The 21,193-nt window shown below is 47.4% G+C and overlaps 1 protein-coding gene across 1 annotated transcript; it reads right to left on the reverse strand.

Annotated features, from left to right (window-relative positions):
- Nucleotides 1-13,872: 13,872 nt before the first annotated feature.
- On the reverse strand, nt 13,873-18,900 carry LOC119337518 (disease resistance protein RGA2-like). Its single transcript, XM_037609683.1, has 3 exons — nt 14,654-18,900; nt 14,397-14,513; nt 13,873-14,236 (listed from the first exon to the last, which is right to left on the reverse strand). Exons 1-3 carry the CDS (start codon nt 18,375-18,377, stop codon nt 14,163-14,165), a joined length of 3,915 nt encoding a protein of 1,304 aa, XP_037465580.1. The 5' UTR covers nt 18,378-18,900; the 3' UTR covers nt 13,873-14,162.
- Between the last annotated feature and the right edge of the window lie 2,293 nt (nt 18,901-21,193).

Below are 21,193 nucleotides of genomic sequence, written 5' to 3' on the forward strand. Positions count from 1 at the left end.
GTCAGGAAGGTTGGGATGCGGACGACGAAGAAATTCAACGCCCACCCACCACCCACTTCGTAGCCACTGTCAAAAGTTTACACGACGTGCTCGACTTCGACTCCGAAGATATCGACGGTATGGACGACGATATAGGAGACAACAATGAGCCAGCACCTCTAGGATGCTGGACAGCCACCTCATCTCATGATGTATACATGGTGGATAAACCTAAAGGAAATGAAGACGAGGAACAACGGGATGCTACGAAGGATAAATCCCTCGAAAAGCAGTCAAAACGGCAACGTAAACGCCGAACAAAGTCCCGCCTCAACAAAGACCCAGCCATAGAGCAGGGCGAACCGGTGGACAACGAACAAGCTATTGAGCATTCGTCCGAACAAGACAACTTGGATAAACAATCTGTCCCCGGCGAAGACAACAGTCTGGATGATCTGACGCCGGAAAAACTATTGGAGCAAAACGACCTCCAGAAAAGGCTCGTCGCCACTGCGCGTAGCCTGAAAAAGCAGAAGCGGAAGCTCAAAACAGCGGAAGATGCACTCAGGATCAGATGGAGCAAAGTATTCAGCACCGCAGACAAGTACGGCGACAGTCGCCGAACAAAGAGCTACCCGAAAAGAAAGCTACTGCCCGAATTCGACGAGGAGGCCTTAGAGCCCCCACAATTAAAAAGCAAGAAGGCCACCCGGTCGGATGGACGACCTCACGGCAAAAAGAGAGCAGCAAATGGTGCCGCACACAAGCCAATATGCGATCCGCATAAGGATTCACATCAAAGGGATGGCCCAGTTAGGTCCATCTATGGGCCAAGAAAGCATGCTCGTCAAAGCAATGCAACACGCCAAAATTCCGAAGATCACGGCACACCCAAATATAGGGGCGTAGCACACCCCCTATGTTTCACCGATGAGGTGCTGGATCATGAATTTCCAGCGGGATTCAAACCCGTAAACATAGAGGCATACGACGGAACAACAGACCCTGGAGTCTGGATTGAGGATTACATCCTCCACATACACATGGCTAGAGGAGATGATCTCCACGCCATAAAATACTTACCCCTTAAACTCAAAGGGCCAGCTCGGCATTGGCTTAAAGCCTCCCCGAAAATACCATTGGAAGCTGGGAAGAGCTCGAGGATGCATTTCGGGCAAATTTTCAGGGGACTTATGTCCGCCCTCCGGATGCAGACGATCTAAGTCACATAACTCAACAGCCCGGAGAGTCAGCCCGGAAATTCTGGAACAGGTTCCTTACTAAAAAGAACCAAATAGTCGACTGTCCGGACGCAGAAGCCTTAGCAGCTTTCAAACACAACGTCCGAGACGAATGGCTCGCCAGACACCTCGGCCAAGAAAAGCCAAGAACAATGGCCGCACTAACAAGCCTCATGACCCGCTTTTGCGCGGGAGAGGATAGCTGGCTAGCAAGATGCAGCACCAGCGACCCAAGTACATCCGAAATCAGGGATGGAAATGGGAAACCACGGCGCAACAAGGACCAGCACCGGATTAAAAGGAACAGTCCAAAGAGCACGGCAGTCAATGCCGGATCCAAAAGCTCACGGCAGAACAACAAAAAACTGCCCCTTAAGGACAATAGCGATGAGCTATCTAACTTCAACAAAATCCTGGACAAGATATGTCAAATCCATAGTACTCCTGGGAGGCCTGCTAACCATACCCACCGAAATTGTTGGGTCTTCAAACAGTCCGGCAGACTGAACGCCGAACACAAGGGGCTCGACACACCACGTGAAGATGACGACGAGCACCACAAGCAGAGCCCCGGAAAACAAAAGACTTTCCCACAAGAGGTTAAAACAGTAAACTCACTTCACGTGATCAAAGGGAAAAACAGAGCGGCGCCCACTAAAAGGCGCGCCGCACACTGGTTGTCAAAAACAATCACCTTCGACCATCAGGACTATTCCGAATATATCCGGAACGCAGGATGGACTGCCCTGAAATTGGATCCTATAATCAATGAATTCCAATTTACACGAGTCCTCATGGATGGCGGCAGTGACATAAACCTGATATATCAGGACACAATCCGCAGGATGGGGATAAACCCAACCAAAATTCGCCGTAGCAACACCTCCTTTAAAGGAGTAATGCCAGGCCCATATGCCCATTGTACAGGATCCATACTGCTAGAAGTTGTGTTCGGTTCATCCGACAACTTCCGTCGCGAAAGGTTACTCTTCCATATCGCCCCGTTTAAAAGTAGCCATCAAGCACTATTGGGACGCGAAGCTTTCGCCCGCTTTAACGCAATACCGCATTATGCATCTCTAACACTTAAAATGCCCGGTCCACGCGGCATCATCTCGCTAAAAGGAAGTATTAAGTGTTACTCGAGCACGGAAGAACGGGAGACTGCCTTGACAGCCCCACAGCTATCCGGCTCTGCTAGGCAAAGAACCTGAATTGGTCATCCAAAACCCGGACACGGCTAGACGAGTCCGGCGCCTACTAGCGGCACACCCCCATACGAGGGGCTGCATGCATGTGTAACAAGAGACAATAAAGCTCAACTTTTCTTCGAACCATACTCTGTTTATTTAATATTAAGTACATCTTTTGCACGATCTTTTTTTTTAAACTAAGTTCCTCTCTTTTACAGATGAACAACGTGCTACACCCGTCCAGGATACGGCACAACGGAGACACATGTGCAGACGTGCAGTAGGGACCCGTTGCAAGGATTCTTTTTAGATTAAGACCCTGCGTAAACCTTTTTTTACTGTCTCTTGTTGATATACATCCCCCGGTTCCTTATTATAACCGAGGAGGAGGCTGGCGTTTTGGCATTGGCCGCACCAGAATTTTTTGCGCGTACCTGGACATCAGGGGCTTAGGGCATTATTCTGCCCATTTTTCATAAAGACCGAATACCTTAGGGAGTATTCGGCGTCTCGAGTTAGGCCTTATATGCATCAGATCCGAATCATGTCTTTGGTCAAATGTTGGGTTGCCCGGCTCCTGTGTTTTGCTGCCTTACGTTCTGTTTTCACGGCTAACGCGACACCAGGAGAACTACTACGATTGTGCCCCGGTTCGGCCGGGCGAGCACCTCAGTAGAGAAAGCCGAAAACTGATTGTCATGATATAGCGAGAGACTGGTCAACCACTCGATGACTCACAGGAATGTTTAGGATTCCTCCGCATTAACAAAGGACCGGTTTTCGGTCAGGCACATACACACCCCGAACTCGGGAGAGTGCGGTGCCCCCAGGGGCTATATCGTAGCCCCACCCTCGAACTCCTATGGCTAAGTGAAAGTGATAAAGCATTATAGTCTGGTTGGCTGGTTTGCTACGCTATCACCTCCTTAACAGGACCAAGACGTTGGATTAAGTGTGAAAAAGCGCTTTCTTTGCAAACACCCCCGCACTATGTGCATGGGGGCTGAAGCCAAAGACTGCCATCTTTCAGGTTATATACACATATACATAAACGACCGCATAGGGAGTAGTTTACTACTTGAACGCACAAGTATAAAAAGCTCTTATATTATATTGAAACATTGTTTTCACAAATCATACATGTCATTTAAAACATAATATCCTTCGAGCACTGCGTCTCTATTAAACGAGCGCCCGGCAGGACTTCTTCAAAGTAGTGCTCGGCAGGTACTCGGCTTCTGTCCGAGTCGTGGGATGCAACGTCGGTGGCCTTCATCTCTGCCCAGTATGTCTTGACACGGGCAAGAGCCATCCGCGCTCCCTCAATACACGCCGATCGCTTCATTGCGTCGATACGCGGTACCGCACCAAGGAACTGCTGCACTAAACCAAAATAGCTCTTCGGCTGGGGTCCGCCCGGCCACAAGTGAGTCAGGACATGCTTCATGGCAAATCCGGACAACCGATTCAGCTCGGCCCATTCGGCCAACTGATCGGTCAGCGGCAGAGGACGCTCCAGACTATGGAATTGCGACCAATATAGCTCTTCCCTTCTGTGCCCCTTCTGGCCCCGGAAGTGTTCAACCGCGTCCGCAGCGCTCGCCGCCAAGTCCAGATAAGCATCCTCCGAACTCCACAACTTATCCGACTGAGCATACTTTGGATCTGTATATTTCCTCCGCAGCAGAAACGGTTTTCCAGCCGCAATTGCCCCGGCCTGACTCAGCTCCTCCTTGGCAGCTCTCAAAGCCGATTGGGCATTCTTGGATCCGGCGGCGGCCTTTTTAGGCCCTCTTGTTCCGCTTGACATTCTTTTTCAAGAACCTCGCAGCGATCAGTAGTATTCCTTAACTTTTTGGCCATATCGGCCATTTCCTCTTTGCTTCGGCAGTGAGCAGCCCGTTCGGCTTCTAGCTCTTCGGCCGCCTTTAAAGCGGCCGCATTACTGACCTTGGCTTGCTCTTTTGCTCGGGCGAGTTCCGCCCGCAGCTCCTCCACGGCAGCGGCACCATCTGCATTAAGCATACGAATAGTAAGACATGGGCGTCAGGCCCCCTTACCAGGTGTCCGCATAGAAGTCGCACACCTTGTGACTCGTCAAACCGTTTATTGACCAGCGCGATGTCCGCATCCGCCTCGTCAAGTCGCCGCTTTAGTTCGGCATATTCATCAGTCCGGCTGGCCTCCGGACGCCCCGCCACCTGTTTAGGAGCGGCGATATGTTATAACTGAGAATTTGATCCTCCGCACATTGTCAATTTTGACAACATAGCGAGTCTCAGGGGCTACTATCTATACAGGGCGCATTTTATATGCATAACTGTCAGAAGGTACATCATTTTTGCGTACCTCAAACCCCGTCAGAAGCTTCTGACGGCTTCATGCAATCCGCTCTCCGCGGATGCAATCTTTTCAATCACCGTACCCATTAGAGCATGGTGATCCTCTGAAATAGCCGCTCGCCCGAGCAGATCCTTCAGCTCCTTCGACCGCACACCACTTGGTGCTGGACCTTCCGGCCCCGCCGGACTTGGGCGAACCCTCCGCGACGACACCTCCAGGTCGTCCGTTTCACATGAGGGTGCGACAAGTGGAGGCGTTTCGCTCTCCATCATCTCCGGAAGAAGATCCCCCGAAGACGAGCTCTACTGAGAAGGGCTGAGGTCCGAACTACAAGGTACAATTTCGGTCATCTTCATGAATAAATACAGGGATGTTCCTTATTTACAAGACCCCTTCTTTTTACTTACGGCTCGCTGGAGGGCTGATCCCCTTGGGGAAATAATGCGGCTGGGTTACTTCCCAGCGCCGGACTCTCTGCCGAAGATTCCTTTCCCTTCTTTGAGGCCTTGACCTCCGGATCTTCCGAAGCGGTCCTCTTCTTTCCTCGGAAGGTGGGACTCTTAATCCCTCCTTCCTTGATAGCCTCCTTCGTAGAGGCAGTTGCTTCCTCGCTCCCCCCTTCGCCTTCTTCAAAGGGCGCGACCTTCAACATCTTGGTCAGCATGGGATCCGGCGTGGTCTCTGGGAGGGGAGTCGGACACCTTATTAACTTTGCCTTGGCTATCCACTCCTGTTCATGAAACGGCTCCTTTAAAGGGCATATATGTAAAATAAATGAATGAACAGCTTGTCCGGTTACAGGACTACTTACTTGAGTATCTGGGCGATTGCAGCTTAGTCCTGCGCCCTCGGTCAAGTCCAGACACTTCTCTTGTGATCCGAAGAACAGTTTATACATCTCCACGGGCGTCGTGCCCATAAAATTTCGAAGAGCTCGTGGTCCCTCCGGATTGAATTCCCACAGGCGGAGGGGGCGACGTTTGCAGGGTTGGAGGCGCCGGATCACCATGACCTGCGCCACTGCAACCAGGTTGATTCCCCTTTCCTGGAGGTCTCGAATACGGCCCTGCAGCAAGGGAACGTCCTTGGACGGCCCCAAGTCGAGCCCCTTGTTGACCCATGATGCCAGCCGCTGTGGTGGACCTGAGCGGAAGGCAGGGAGCGCCGCCCGTGCCCCTGGGAGCGGTGATATAAAACCACTCCCATTGCCACAAACCAAGCTCCTCTTGAAAAGAGCCCTCGGGCCACGGAGCATCAGCACATTTGCTTATGACCGCCCCTCCGCACTCTGCTTGTTGCCCCTCGATCATCTTTGGCTCCACCTTGAAGGTCTTGAGCCACAATCCAAAGTGGGGGGTAATATGGAGGAAGGCCTCACATACGACAATGAATGACGAGATATGGAGGATGGACTCCGGATTCAAGTCATGGAAATCAAGCCCATAATAAAACATGAGCCCCCGCACAAAGGGATCCGTCGGGAAGCGTAAACCCCGAAGGAAGTGGGACACGAACACCACGTTCTCGCCGGGCTCAGGAGTGGGAATGACCTGCCCTAGAGCAGGCAGCCTATGCGAGGTCTCGCCGGTTAGATACCTGGCGTCGCGTAGCTTTAGCACATCTTCTTCTGTGACGGAGGAAGACATCCATCGGTCGTGCTGGTCGGATCCGGACATCGTTGAAAGTCCGAAGCGCCCGAATCTGAAGCTTTGGGCGTTGGAACTCGAAGCGCGAGGCGAACTCGATGGAGGGTGTAAAAAGAAGAGGGCCTTGGTCTCATTATAAAGAGGTTGAATACCAAGAGCCCACCCCGTGCTCGATTAGGACTCGCCTTTGATAGAGGAGACAGGCCAACGGGCACGGTTGGGTTACCCACGTCCGTATTGATGAGAATCCCGGAATAAGGGGGCACGATCTATGCTTTGATAAGACGTGCCAAGGAAACTGCCTTGCTAAACACGCTGAGGTGGAACAATAAAAACAATTCATATAAAGGCCTGGCCGTCGTGTGATGTCATGCCGCGGAATACATCAGCAGATCTGTGCAAAAATTATTCTCTCTACAGGTGTTATGTGGAACTTGTTTTGCAGAGCCGGACACTATCCTTGTGTTCAAAACCTTCTATGAAGTATTCGGAGGAGGAACCCGCCTTGCAATGCCGAAGACAATATGCGCGCCGAACTCGTCGTCATTGAAGCCTGGTTCAGGGGCTACTGAGGGAGTCCCGGACTAGGGGGTGTCCGGATAGCCGGACTATCGTCACGGCCGGACTCCAAGACTATGAAGATACAAGACTGAAGACTTCGTCCCGTGTTCGGATGGGACTTTCCTTGGCGTGGAAGGCAAGCTTGGCGATACGGATATGTAGATCTCCTACCATTGTAACCGACTCTGTGTAACCCTAACCTATCCGGTGGCTATATAAACCAGAGGGTTTTAGTCCGTAGGACAGAACAACAATCCTACCATAGGCTAGCTTCTAGGGTTTAGCCTCCTTGATCTCGTGGTAGATCTACTCTTGTACTACCCATATCATCAATATTAATCAAGCAGGAGTAGGGTATTACCTCCATCGAGAGGGCCTGAACCTGGGTAAAAACATCGTGTCCCTTGTCTCCTGTTACCATCTGCCTAGATGCACAGTTCGGGACCCCCTACCCGAGATCCGCCGGTTTTGACACCGACACCGGGTGTTGGCCGATGGCCAGCAGTAGCCATGACAACGCAAGGAACAAGGGAACAACAGGGACTAGATAAACAACTTACACAGAGGCATTTGTTTGCTGACTAGAATGAAAACAACCAACAACTCACAACGAGGCATTTGTTAGTATACTACAGGAACACAAGATGCAATAACTAAATCAGACGAAGGCCAAACTATATAAGTTGTGTCGGTGACATTCGTCACAATCTTGTTAAATACTCTAAGCAAAATTACTCCACACATGCATATGTCTCAAGGAACCAGCAGCGCTCCTTTCTCCCTTGGTCCGCCTCCTTGCTGTGCAGGATGACTGAGACTCGGATGCAGAGCGAGCTCCCTGCAAATGACATATTGTATTAATGCTTTGCAGTAACAAAAGGAACTTACATACAATAGAACTTGCGCAATAGTGTATCAACACCCCAAAGGAGGCATTACGAAATTCTCAAAGAATGTTTCCGAAGGGATTAACCTCACAGCAACACACAAAACCATTTTCCATTTTTCGAGCCCAAAAGGAGGTTTTTTTGTGAAGGACCTCCCAAATAATTGTTGCAAACTTGGACCAAATCAATTTTCTAAAATACTAGGATATATTTAATGCACAATTGACAAAATGGTTGGGTGTAAAAAGTTTTGATCCACCTCTCGTGAAAAAGACAAATTTCCGCCGAGTCAGCTGGAAGCGGGTCAAATTTGAACCGCAGATGCCTCATAGTTTGCTATTTATTTTTTCCAAAAATCATTTATAGGTACATAAGTACCTAGTTAATCAGAGAAACACCAAAAAAATTCCAAGATTCAACCACTAGCTAGGAACGGTCATTCCCGCCGTTTTGACCGCATTTTGAAACAGGCATAAAAAATTCAAAAAAAATCAAAAAATTGGGAAACCTTCGCATTGTGTCATTATATGTGGCCAAGTTCCCAGGAAAAATAACAAGCTTGTAATACAACAATTATTTTAAAAAAGTGTTCTAAAAAACGAGCTATCACGTGTGGAGATCAATGGCTTTGAAGCCAAATGATCAATCTTATGGCCACATTCATGGCATAGTTTGTTCAAATGATCTCATATTGTGCAAAAGGATGCATATTGGAATGGCAATGAATGTTGCCTAAGGAAGTTTTCATTTTCTTTGGACGAAAAAACCATTTTCCATTTTTTGAGTGCCCAAAAGGAGGTTTTTTTGTGAAGGACCTCCCAAATAAATGTTGCAAAATTGGACCAAATCAATTTTCTAAAATACTAGGACATATTTAAGGCACAATTGACAAAATGGTTGGGTGTAAAAAGTTTTGATCCACCTGTCGTGAAAAAGACAAAGTTCCGCCGATTCAGTCGGAAGCGGGTCAAATTTGAACTGCAGCTGCCTCATAGTTTGCTATTTATTTTTTCCAAAACTCATTTCTAGTTACATAAGTACCTATTTAATCATATAAACACCAAAAAAATTCCAAGATTCAACCTCTAGCTAGGAACGGTCATTCCCGCCGTTTTGACCGCATTTTGAAACGGGTATAAAAAATTCAAAAAAATTCAAAAAATTGGAAAACCTTCGCATTGTGTCATTATATGTGGCCAAGTTCCCAGGAAAAATAACAAACTTGTAAAACGGCAATTATTTTAAAAAAGTGTTCTAAAAAACGAGCTATCATGTGTGGAGATCAATGGCTTTCAAGCCAAATGATCAATCTTATGGCGACGTTCATGGCATAGTTTGTTCAAATGATCTCATATTGTGCAAAAGGGTGCATATTGGAATGGCAATCAATGTTGCCTAAGGAAGTTTTCATTTTCTTTGGACGAAAAAACCATTTTCCATTTTTCAAGTGCCCAAAAGGAGGTTTTTTTGTGAAGGACCTCCCAAATAATTGTTGCAAAATTGGACCAAATCAATTTTCTAAAATACTAGGACATATTTAATGCACAATTTACAAAATGGTTGGGTGTAAAAAGTTTTGATCCACCTGTCGTGAAAAAGACAAATTTCCGCTGATTCAGTTGGAAGCGGGTCAAATTTGAACTGCAACTGCCTCATAGTTTGCTATTTATTTTTTCCAAAAATCATTTCTAGTTACATAAGTACCTATTTAATCATAAATACATGGTTTGGTGGCGATACGTCGAGGTTTGGGCGGTGGCCGAGGGCCCCAACTCTAGAGCGCGTAAACTCGCATGCCCGCCGCATGGTCACCGCGTGACCGTGGCGTTGCCATGTGTTCTGGGCGGCCTAGGCATGTCTAGTGGGTTGGGCACTCCCTAGGTAGGTGCTAGGAAGAAAATTACAACATAAGATTCTCACGAGGAGACCGATCGATGCTCAAACATGAATTAGCAGCCAAGTGTTTGATTAGCGGTACGGGAAATGTACATGGCTAATGGGCGTTAGTTTTGGCTGAGGATGATCAGTTACTAAGAAGACCGTCTTCACAAATTTTCAGCTCAAAAGGAGGAGCCTAGGTGGTACTTGCTTTGCAAAGTACCACACTGGACATAAATACGAATGTTGAAGCTAGGCTCAAAATAATGAATGGATTGAGCTGGAATTTGGTGGAGGATGGTTATTTGGGCATAGGAGAGCACTGTAGAAAATGGATAGTATTTGGACATGTCAAAGTGGTACTTCCTTCACAAAGTGCTGCTCTGAACAGAATAGAAAAATGAATATCATTGAATTATTTTTGAACTAGGCAAGGAAGGTTTTTGACATATTTGATGAAGATATGATCCAAACAATTTATGAGAATTTTTTGGGAATTTTTGGAATAAAAGAAATATAGGTTGCTTCACAACCTAGGGCAAAAATTGACACATGGACATGACACATAGGCAAAACTGATGAGATGGCGCCTAGTCATCGCAACCCACCACAATTTACAAGGCTATGACCATCTATATTGGTCGTTAACAACTAGAAATAAGGCAGCGGACTAGCGCTGTTTGCTTTATGACCATTTCGTGTAAGGAAATTACGACCTTTCTGACCAAAATGGTCGCAATGGTTTAGGGTTTGGAGCCCCCCGAACAGCTTTTGACCAATTGGTCTCAAATGGTCATAGATCTATGACCAATTCTTCCAGGGTCACTGACAGAAGGTCACTAGTTGACATATTTCTTGTAGTGAGCATTACCTACACAACAAGGATGAGCACGATGTCACCATGGCCACTCGGGTCATCAATGCTTTTTGTAAGTATCTTCGCTCCGACCATTGCATTTTTTCATATCCAAATCCTTGCTTGCGTGGATGGTGAGAAGATGCCTTATGTTTCTTGTAGGAAACATTTGCTTGCGTGGATGGTGAGAAGCAGAAGGCGATCAAAGGCATCGTGAAATCTGCCTGAAAGATACTCTCTGACCTCAAGCACACGCTGCGGTACAAAGTCATGATGCAGTGTCGGCCGCTCGATGAGAAGGGAGAGAAGATGACAAGGAAGACTGCTTGCCAGACCAACATGTCGCGAGAAGAATACCTGTCAGTGGTAAGTGACTACATCGGTTGCTAGTACTTTGATTCATCCCTCTTGTTCCTCAATTATTCGATTTTGTCTGACTAGGTGAAGGAACCCTGGATGAAGGACGATTGTTGGGAGGCCCTGGTTGACATGTGGTGTGACCCAGCATGGCAGGTGCAACATGTGGAGAAGGGAAACGATCGAGCCAAAATGACAGGCCTGGCTCATGTCCATGGGAGCCAGAACCTAACTGCTCTCAAGCAACACATGGTATGTGGATTAAGATGTTAATTTTTCGCACGGTGCATCTTGGTTCATTAAACTTGATGGTTAATTTTGCAGGAGGCGAAGGAGGGTCGCCCGGTCCACATCCTGGAAGCCTGGAGAGAAGGCCACAAGGGGAAGGATGGCGCCGAGTTCTGCAGCGAGTCGGTGGAGGAGAAGTGGGGGACCTTCAAAGAGGTCTTCCAGGAGGTGCACGGGCAGGAAGCCGAACCTACGTCCAAGCCCCTTGACCCTGAGCTTCTCATCATTGCTGGCGAGGGGAAGGGCCATGGCCGCCACCTCCTTTGCAACGGGGCGATCGCCACCTCCGGGCATCGCAAGCTGCACGAGATACGCGCGTCGAGCACCAGCTCAACTCCGTCCATACGGAGTCGCCCAACCGCCGCATCACGTGAGATAGCGCGTCTCAAGGTTAGCATCCTAACCTTTTATTTATGTCCATGCCTCGAAATAGCACTGTTCCAACCTATGTGAGCCTAATGCCATGTTACAGGATTTAATGGCGCAGTGGGCCGTTGAAGAGGAGCAAAGGCGGCAGGCTGAGAAGGACTCCAGAGAAAAGGAACGGGAAGACACGAACAAGAGGTTGAAGGTGCTTGAGGATCAACTACAGGTAGAACATCATCTAAACTAGAGTAGAAGATTCATTACATAGGGACGAACCACCCTCACGTCAGGGTGGACACGGTCCGGGCCGGTCCGGTCCCGGTCCGAGCCGTCGTTTGGACCGGCCGCCGGCGGTCCGGTCCGGACCGGACCGAGCAGCGCAGCGGTCCTGATCTCAGGGACCGGACCGGCAGAGCTGAAGCTCGGAGCGGACCTGCGGTCCTCACGGTCCTGGCGATGTCCAGTCACTGCCATGTAGGCCCAGGATGTCGGAGAGGTCGTCGGAGCAGCAGCACGGTGGCCGGAGCCGGTGAAGACACACCTGAGGCGCGGCGTCGCGAGGGAGAGGCACGGGGGAGAGGGAGTGGCACAACCGCGCGGGGGAGAGGGCGAGCAGTCGCGCGAGAGGGCAGGGGAGAGGGCGAGCAGTCGCGCGAGAGGGCGGGGAGAGGGCGAGGCAGAGGCGCGGTGGCGGGGAGAAAGAGGCAACGCAGGGGAGAGCGGAAGCAGCCCGTGCGGCGCCATGGGGATAGACTGGGATGGACGAGGACGACAGCTAGGTCCCGCACGCACGGTGTATATGTGTTGGGCTCTCCAGATAAGATCTAATTGGGCTGGGCCTTCGGTCCTCCGAGCCGGACCGAGCTTTTGTCGGACCGGACCGACCGAATTTCGGGCTCCTTTTCGCGGACCGGACCGGCCGTGTTATTTAGCGAGCCAGGACCGTACGGTCCGGTCCATAACGGGCCGCGAGCCGGGCCAAAAGCCCGCTCGTCACGTCCACCCTGACCCTCACGTGACTCTACTCTTATAGGTTCTTATGCAATCTCGAAGCAGTGCAAGTGATGCCCCTCCTCCTCCTCCAGAATGTTAACCCGATGGCCTCTCCTCCTCAAGATGATCTATATATGAACAAGTGTACTTCTATTGTGACGTGCACGTATTTTGCAAGTAGTGACAATATGTATGAATTTGCGACTTGTGTGTGACGTCTACTAGGATAATACATTCGATTTCTGTGTGACAATATGTGGACTATCCCTAATTATGCATATATATGTGGACTAGATCAAATTATGCCTATATATGTGTGGACTAGATCAAATTATGCCTATATATGATCAAATTGCACTGTAGTTGTTTTTATCTCCAGGGATCAGGAAAGAAAGAGCTTGACAGAAGAATGGATGGGAAAGATTTCCGAGAGCAACACTCGGGAAAAGATAGACTATCGAGAGCACCTCTCGGAAATACGGTCGTCTCGGACACTACTGTTGTGCCACAACTTTTTCGAGAGCCGCTCTCGGAAAAGAAGGAGAGCATTGCCGAGACTAGCTCTCGGCAAACCTATGTAAACTGTCAGCTCCCATGTGGGCCACGCTGTCCTCACTCTCGTCATTTAAAAAAAATATTTAGCAAGTTATTTAAATTTTTTACTGATAAATGTGACCATTGGGACCACATGACAGTTAGAAAGAACACACAAAAAAAATAGGATGTTATGCTTTGCCGAGAGTGATGCTCGGCAAAGTACGCACTAACTGACTGACGGAGCCGTCTGTTGCGGACGGGCATGCCACGTGGCTACTCTTTGCCATGAGCTGCTCTCGGCGTCTGCAGGGTTTGCCGTGCGCTGCCTCTTTGCTGTGAGGCAGTGACAGCAAAGGTGGCAGTTTGACGTGAAGGTGAGTTTGCTGAGAGGTGCCGAGTGTCCGTGTTTTAGCACTCGGCGAAGAGCATTACACTCGGTGTAGCCCAGAATTCCAGTAGTGTCTAATGCCTCTCCATTTCTTAGAGAGCAAGCACCCAGCACCGACGAGCGTTGAGCCCGGCACCGTTGCAAGCTTGCAGCACCGAAGCACACGGAGGAGAATCACCAACTTTGCAGGCAACGTATGTTCCAAGTTTATAGGCACAGTAGCAGTTCAGTGAGGCCCCTAGCCCAAGGCATAAACATTGGCCTGAACATGGCTAATAACTTCACATGTGAAGAGCAGGAAGCATCAGATTGTACACTTCCACCAGCTTATTCTTTGCAAAAACAAATAGAACAAAGGGTTCCAACAGCGTTGTCTAGATTTTATATCACAAACCTGCTGCATGATAACCAGCAGGTGAGATATTCATTTTTTCGATACAAAGCAACTTGGTGCTCCAGGATCCATTTAATTACAAGCATAACCAACACCGTCAGAGTCTTAGCAAACGAAGACAATGAAACTAGTTCAGTAGTTGTAGAGCAGCGCACACGCGCCCAGCCACTGGACACCATTGAAACTCCTCCTCCTCCTAGAGCAGAGCAGTTCTATAGTATAATATACAGACCAACCAAAACGACAGAGAACAAGCTAACAGCCAAGCGTGGCATCCTCCTCCTCCTCGTATGTTCCTTCGGGGACAAGATACCTAGGGCTGGGCGTATCTGCACAGAGCAGCAACGTCATCAGGTTAAACGAATGCTTAGTTTTCTCTGATTTTCAGTCGTACTACTAGCGATGAGATTATCATTGTCTAAAAACACATTTAATATTCACTAACTAGTAAGGGGTAATGGAGAATGCGGTTGTTGCTTCTTTAATTACCTTCAGAACAACCATAATCAGAATAATCCTCCTCATTCGTTGTTTGGGCGTCCAGATCCCTGCAGCTGACATATTTCCAGGCCTTCTGTTTCCACGACAAGTGTTCCTTGGGCGCATCTGCACAGATTAATAATGTAAAATTTTAAATTGAAAGGAGCACTTCATTCCCTCCAATTTTCTGTCGTACTACTAGTTCTGCTATTATTATGTTCTAACTAGCACATATAATAGATAGTTACTGTCAAATGCTTGCTTACCTTCACAAAACCGGGCACTAATGTCTTTGTCCGGGATGCTGCCCAGCCGTTGCTGCAGGCTCACAGGGAGCGTCTTCATACCAGGGCAGTACCTAATTTTAAGGTATCGCAGAGAAGAGTACGCTTGTGGCCCATCCGGTAGGGATGAAAGGTTCTTGCAGCCGATAACCGTGAGCCTCTCCAATGATGGGAGCTCTCCGGAGCGAGATTGCAGAGATGTCAACCCACCGCAGTATGCAATGGTTACATCCTTGAGGGAAGGGGGAAGATGGAGGACCCCTGTTAAGACCTTGCAGCTATTTAATACTAGTTCTTCTAAATGCTCCACCATAGCTCCGGGTGATGATGATGCCAACACCTCTGATATACTGGATGACTCTTGAAGAATCGACGATTCTGACTGTCCCTGCTGCACCCTCCTGCCGAAGGTGAACTCAAGCTTTCTGCAAGTATGAATATAGATTTTCCTGACAGATGCAGGGACGTTGAAGACATCGACTAAGCTTTGGCAACGGTGTATGCTTAGAGATTCTAGACGTGGCAGGAGCTGACTGGTTTCTGATGATGTTGATGGCTCAACAGAAGCTTGCGCATATCCAATCAAATAATTGCAATCCCAAATGTCAAGCTCCCTCAAGGATACCAATCCGCGGAACTCTTCTTCTGGCCAGTGGACGAGTGCGTCGGACCTAAAAATTGACAACTCTTGAAGTTGTGCAAAACATGCACACATCTCTGCTACACCTGACTTGAAGCCTGTTAACACCAAAACTGCCAGAGGAAAATCTTGATCATTCCCTTTTTTCTTCCCGCTCACCACTTGCCTCAAACTATCCTCAGCCGCCACCGAGGTTGTTTCTGCACTATGGTTAAGGCTAGTCAGTACCAGGTTGGTCAGTGATGCCAAATGTCTAGCTACCCAAAGAAACAACTCTGCCTCATATCCATCCACGTTTAATTCACTGAGCATTGGTGAAAAACCTGTAGTTGTCAACTCTGGACATTTCTTAATACAAACATTCTGAAGTTTAGGGAAGGTCGGATGTCCTGGCAATGCTTTCAACTTTACACAGTCGCTAATATGTAGCTTCTCAAGGAGAGGAAACATGATCTCTCCTCCTTGCACACCATAATTATTCATTTCCCACCATCTCTCCAGACTGTAAAGGTCTTTAAGTGTAAGCTCCTTCAGATTTGGGAATGCAAACGATGTATCACACTCACCTCTGAACAACCATTGTAGTTTTCCACAGCTAAAAAGATGGATCTTGGTAATGTTTTGCAACACAGCTAGCCATGTTGGAAAAGTGCTGCCTCCATACGACTCTATCCTTATGGCATGGAGTTCATCATGAGGTCTGAGATTCTCGAGCACTCTTGCATCATCTTCATCATCTCGACAGTGACACGTAGTTTCATCTATGTAAAGAGCCCATCCAAAGGTCCATGTTAATGTCAGTTCTCTTAGTTCCTTCTTCTGCATGAGGTTTGCCGCTTTTGCATCATCATTTGTCACATTCTCTAGTTGTCGTAGCTCCAATTGACCACCAAGGTTTAATTTCGTGAGCTCTCCAACATTGCTGCAATCAGAGCCACTACCTGCTACAAAACATGTAAGTGTCTGCAGGGATGTGAGTTCTCTGAGATCTCTAGGCATGCTCTTGAGCTCTAGGCAGCCATGTGTGTAAAGGTGACGAAGAGCAGTCATATACTTCAGTTGTCCGGGAAGTCGACAAAGATATATGCAGCCAGAGAGGTTCAGCGTTTGCAGGTTATACAGAATGCTGAAATCGTCAGGAAGTGCTTTGATATAACTACCTGAGAGATCTAGGTACCTCAGTTGATGTAGATGCTTTGGTTTCAGTGGGAATGATGATGCCCACAAACAAAGCTGCAATGCTCGCAAAGAACCATATTTTGATAGATGCCGCAATGATGAACTTTCCATAACTCCAAGACACAAAAGAGTTTGGATAGATGGAGAGCTTCCCTCTAGAGAAATATTCAGTTTTCTTTCTGGTTCGTTGCACAACCAAAATAAATGCCGTGCATCATTTGTAAGCCACTCACACTGACTTGATTCCTCAGTTGCAGCATGTTCAATATTGCCTAGATCCCATGTTGCCAAGGCACATTCCTTTCCCATTACAGACAATGCAACATCATGCATAAGATCATGGATTTTACATATAGTCATAGAATAACACAACCCGGTGTATTTAACTTCGTCCCCAGTGGCTTGGACTTTTTTCACATCCTGAAAGAATGACCTGCAGGCTAGATCATTGAAAATTCTTTTGCCAGTGGTTTCAAGACGAACATTATCTTCTTGGATAAGAAACCCATGTGCAATCCATAGTTGGATCAGCATATCCACATCAATCATGTAACCTTTGGGAAATATAGCACAAAAAGCAAAACATTGCTTCATATCTGTCGGCAGGTCGTTGTAACTGAGATTGAGTATCGGTAAGATTCCAGACTCTTCGGTGCAAATGTTACTTCTGCTTGATACAGCCTTCCATTCTTCCTCACTGGTCTTGGTGCGCAGTACGGAGCCCAGTGCTGTTGCAGCTAAAGGAGAGCCCATACATCTCTTCACAATCTCACCAACCATATTCACCAACACGGCGGGCCAGTTCTCTTTCCTCTGAAAACAACCGAATGCCGTTGTTTCAATAATTTCCTTTATGTATTGATCCTCCAGAGTTCTGAGATTGTAAGTTTCAGCAGGACGCATTATTTCAGCAACTCCTTCATCACGAGTTGTTGTCAATACCACACTACCCACGCCACCATGTTGAAGGCGGGCCTTGAGTTGTCCCCATTTATCAACCTCTAGTTTCCAGACATCATCCAATACAAGGAGGTACCTTTGCCCGCTGACTAGATTCTGGAGGCTATCGAGTGGTGTCTTCTTCTTCTTGGAACCAGCTGCTTCTTTATCGTCATCCTTCTTCTTGGGAGCTGCTTCAACTATGCTTTTAGCCAAAGAATTCACATCAAAGCTGTCAGAGACACCCACCCACAGCAACACATCGAAATGCTTCTGGATTTCAGGGTCATTGTAAACAATTTGAGCTAACGTTGTCTTGCCAAGACCTCCCATTCCAACTATGGGAACGACTGTGAGATCTGCATTTTTAGCTTGACCAACTAGTATATCAACAATTTTCTTGCTATCTTTTGCTCTTGACCTCCTAGCAATTTCCTTTGGATCAAAGATATCCTGATCCTTCTGCCGCCAATTGTTAGATTCCGGCGGTGGTTGATGACGCTCAAAGTGAAAAGCATTCATTTCAGTCACAAGGACCTCAAAGGCCCGCACAACCTTGTGGAGCTTTCTTCCCATCCTTTTACGAAATACAAATCGGTTGTGAGTGGGAAAGAGTTTTACCACATGGAACCCAAGCTCCTTGTAGTGCCCCTTCTTTTTTGCTTCACGACGAAGCGCCTCATACTTGAAGTCATCGAAAACTTCATTCGCCTGGTAAGCCACCTTCTTGGCCTTCTCGAGCCAAGCCTTGCCCCCTGCTCTGTGGGCTGCAGCTTCCTCGATGTCGGTGATGACGTCCAAGATGGCCAATAGTGTGCCCTTCAGGCTCTCAAGTTGCTTCTTCATGCCCTTCATCACCTTGTGTTGGTTGAGGAGGTAGCTGGACGCCTTCTCCATCATGATTTTGACCATTGGTCCAAGCACCGTGCTAGCCACCAACGCCGCCATTGGAACACCGAGGACAGCAGATGCAAAAAGGGCAGAGAAGCACAAGATATGTGAAAAAATGTGCTTGCTGGTTGGAAATGGAAGTAAACAATGTGGAGGCAGAGGAGGATGACTGATTCCAGCCGTTTATGCTCACACGATGAGGATGCAGTTAAAGCGAATGCTCAGGCAGACCTAACAACTAACAGCCTTGATTGAAGAAAGGGATGCACATAGCTGTACCAAAAATTGACCCGACAATTCATGAGAATTTTCAGCATGGAGGCAGATAATCCTGATTACTGGTGTTGATTGCTTGAGTAGTCCTATATACTGTATGAGTTAGTGTTAGTAGTTTACTTGATTGTAGTTGTAATTGCCGTAATTTGTGTGGCTGTGTTCGGTTCAAATCCAAATCGAGCAGCTCCCTGTACTAAAACTGAGAAAGTGATGTCCCAGCCAAATAATAAGTCTGCAACAGCGACTGTGAGCATAAGAATTTATCCAACTTTAAAATCTAGTACTATTACTGAAGCAAGTAATTCTAGTATTACTGACTCTCGAGGAGACGTACATTCCGCCATTGGACACGCTCCGGCGGGCGCCGGCGTCTCCCTCCGCCGACGGAGGCTGCAGAAGCAGAGACGAACAAGGACGGCCGTGGGGAAGCGGCGCCATGTCCTCCTCCTCCTCCTCCTCCTCCTCCTCCTCCTCCGATGTGGCACCCCTCCCCTCCCATCCCCGCCAACCTAGAAAAAAAATATCAGCTTGACGGATCCTCCACCTCACGGTCGCCGAGATCCGCCGTTAGAACGGGATAGAGAAATACGGAATCGCTTCAGGTCCTTGTACGGCGGAGGCGGAGGCGGAGGATGATGGTTCCGGTGTTGTCTAACGAAGCAAGTACGGGGGAGGCGGAGGCGGCGGCGGCGGCGGCGAGGGATTCCGGCCGGCGTCCATTGTAGACGATGGAGGAGGCAGGTTGGTGCTGTAGGCTTATCCAGTGCGCAGGCCCAGTAAAAGCGGTGCAGCCCACAGCGAGATGAACAAATGCAAATGTAGAAATTGGGGAAACAGAAAACAAATACACAATAGGATCACATTTTCTTTATAAGAATCTGAGCCTACAATTCATGATGATTTTAGAATAGCTCGAGATAATATTTCCATATGTAATGTTTTTAAAAGATGTTTCCTCTGCTCATGAGAAATGTTCGTCAACCTTGACCAAATTATTTCAATATATTGACAGTAAATTTGATCTCTTTAATTTATCGATTCAATTCTATGCCAAAAAAGAATGACATAATAAATCATGTAATCAGTTAAAACTAAGAAAAAAAATTATGTCTAAGTATAATTTTTTGGAGCAACATACGTCATGCAAAAACTAAAGTGCATGGGCCCACTAAATTTATGAAAATTTGCCGATAAAGTCCAAGTGAGCAAATCTCTTGTGTTGCTAATACACTCATAATTGGTAAAAAAAAACTAAGAACTCGTTTTAAAAAATGCCCGAGGGTGCCAAAAAGTGTGTGCCACCTAATCATAACAATATTTTTTTTACGAGAGACCCAATCATAACAGTTCATAGATGTATGGTCAAAAACCTTTCATATAAATTACTCCCTCTATTCCTAAATGTAGGGTATATAGTTTTTGGCACGAAAATTAAAGAACGCACGTGAAGGCAAAATTTTACAAGTTTTGGGCAAGTTTACACCTGACTAATTGACATGAGAAAATAGAGAGCTTGCATGATATAAGAAAATGTAATCAAATCCTAAAAAAATTATCCAAACGAGTGTTGCAACGCAATACACCTTATATTTTGGATTTTTTTTCAAAAACCTATACACCTTATATCAAGGAATGGATGGAGTAAGAAACAGTAGATGTACCCCTCCACAGCCTTGATTGAAGAAGAAAGGGATGGGCGTAGCTGTACTAAGAGGCTGTTTGGTTCGCAGCCGAGAGGCCGTGCCAAATTATTGGTGTTGACCAGGTGTGTTGGCTAGTGTTTGGATGGACGACAATTTTTTGGAAGCGCGCCAAATTTTTGGCTCCCCGTTCAGTTTTCTATGCCAACTCCTGGCGGGATGGCGGCGGCGAATTTGTCCACCAAATATTTGGCGAACCCCGTGTTGGTAAGACTGGCGTGGGCGCAAGCGAAACAGTGCCTAAACTTTGACCCTTACCAACTCATCAGAATAGCATGTAAGCAAATAATTGTCGGCAAAGAACAGAGAGGTTACTTCGTTCATGTAAAATTGTAATCTATATCGACAAAAAAAATATTGATACATAGTTACACACATCATTTTCTTGATATATGAAAATTGAGAAAATGCTGTCTGATGAAAATCAAGTCTGGAAGAGCGAGTAGTGTGAGGTCAACAAGAAATCATCTCCTAACGTTCATGGAAATGTTGACAACTAAGAGATGAGGTGACTGAAGATAATCTCCTCTGCATCTGGGAAATGCATACGGCCACTATTAATTATTCTCGAGAACCTTACAAAGTATTACAAACAATATACCTGAATCCACCATATTGGCAACATATTGCCGCTACTCTTATTCATATGATGAAGGGATGCTAACTGGGCCACTATCCAAACCACTCACCTAAACATTAAAAGCCGGAAGCCCCAGCCGAGCCACATACAGAGTCTGGGGCACAATCCGGTCAGACACACTCTTGTGTCGTCGCAACCATCTTCCACAGGTCCGTCTTCAGATTATATTGAGTCTTCTACCTTGTGTAGGCCACTCCGCCATCGACGTCACCATGACACCAGACAGCTACCTCCTCCTGCGCGAGTCCATCTCCGCG

This window comes from Triticum dicoccoides, chromosome 7B, assembly GCF_002162155.2.
Source record: "Triticum dicoccoides isolate Atlit2015 ecotype Zavitan chromosome 7B, WEW_v2.0, whole genome shotgun sequence".
Lineage (NCBI taxonomy): Eukaryota > Viridiplantae > Streptophyta > Magnoliopsida > Poales > Poaceae > Triticum > Triticum dicoccoides.

Excerpts from the sequence above, each read along its gene's own strand:
- LOC119337518 (XM_037609683.1), bottom strand. The coding sequence starts at position 18,377 with ATGGCGGCGTTGGTGGCTAGCACGGTGCTTGGACCAATGGTCAAAATC. Across the intron at positions 14,514-14,653 it reads TAGTGCCCGGTTTTGTGAAG|ATGCGCCCAAGGAACACTTG; the intron begins GTAAGCAAGCAT and ends TAATCTGTGCAG. Across the intron at positions 14,237-14,396 it reads TGATTATGGTTGTTCTGAAG|ATACGCCCAGCCCTAGGTAT; the intron begins GTAATTAAAGAA and ends TGCTCTGTGCAG.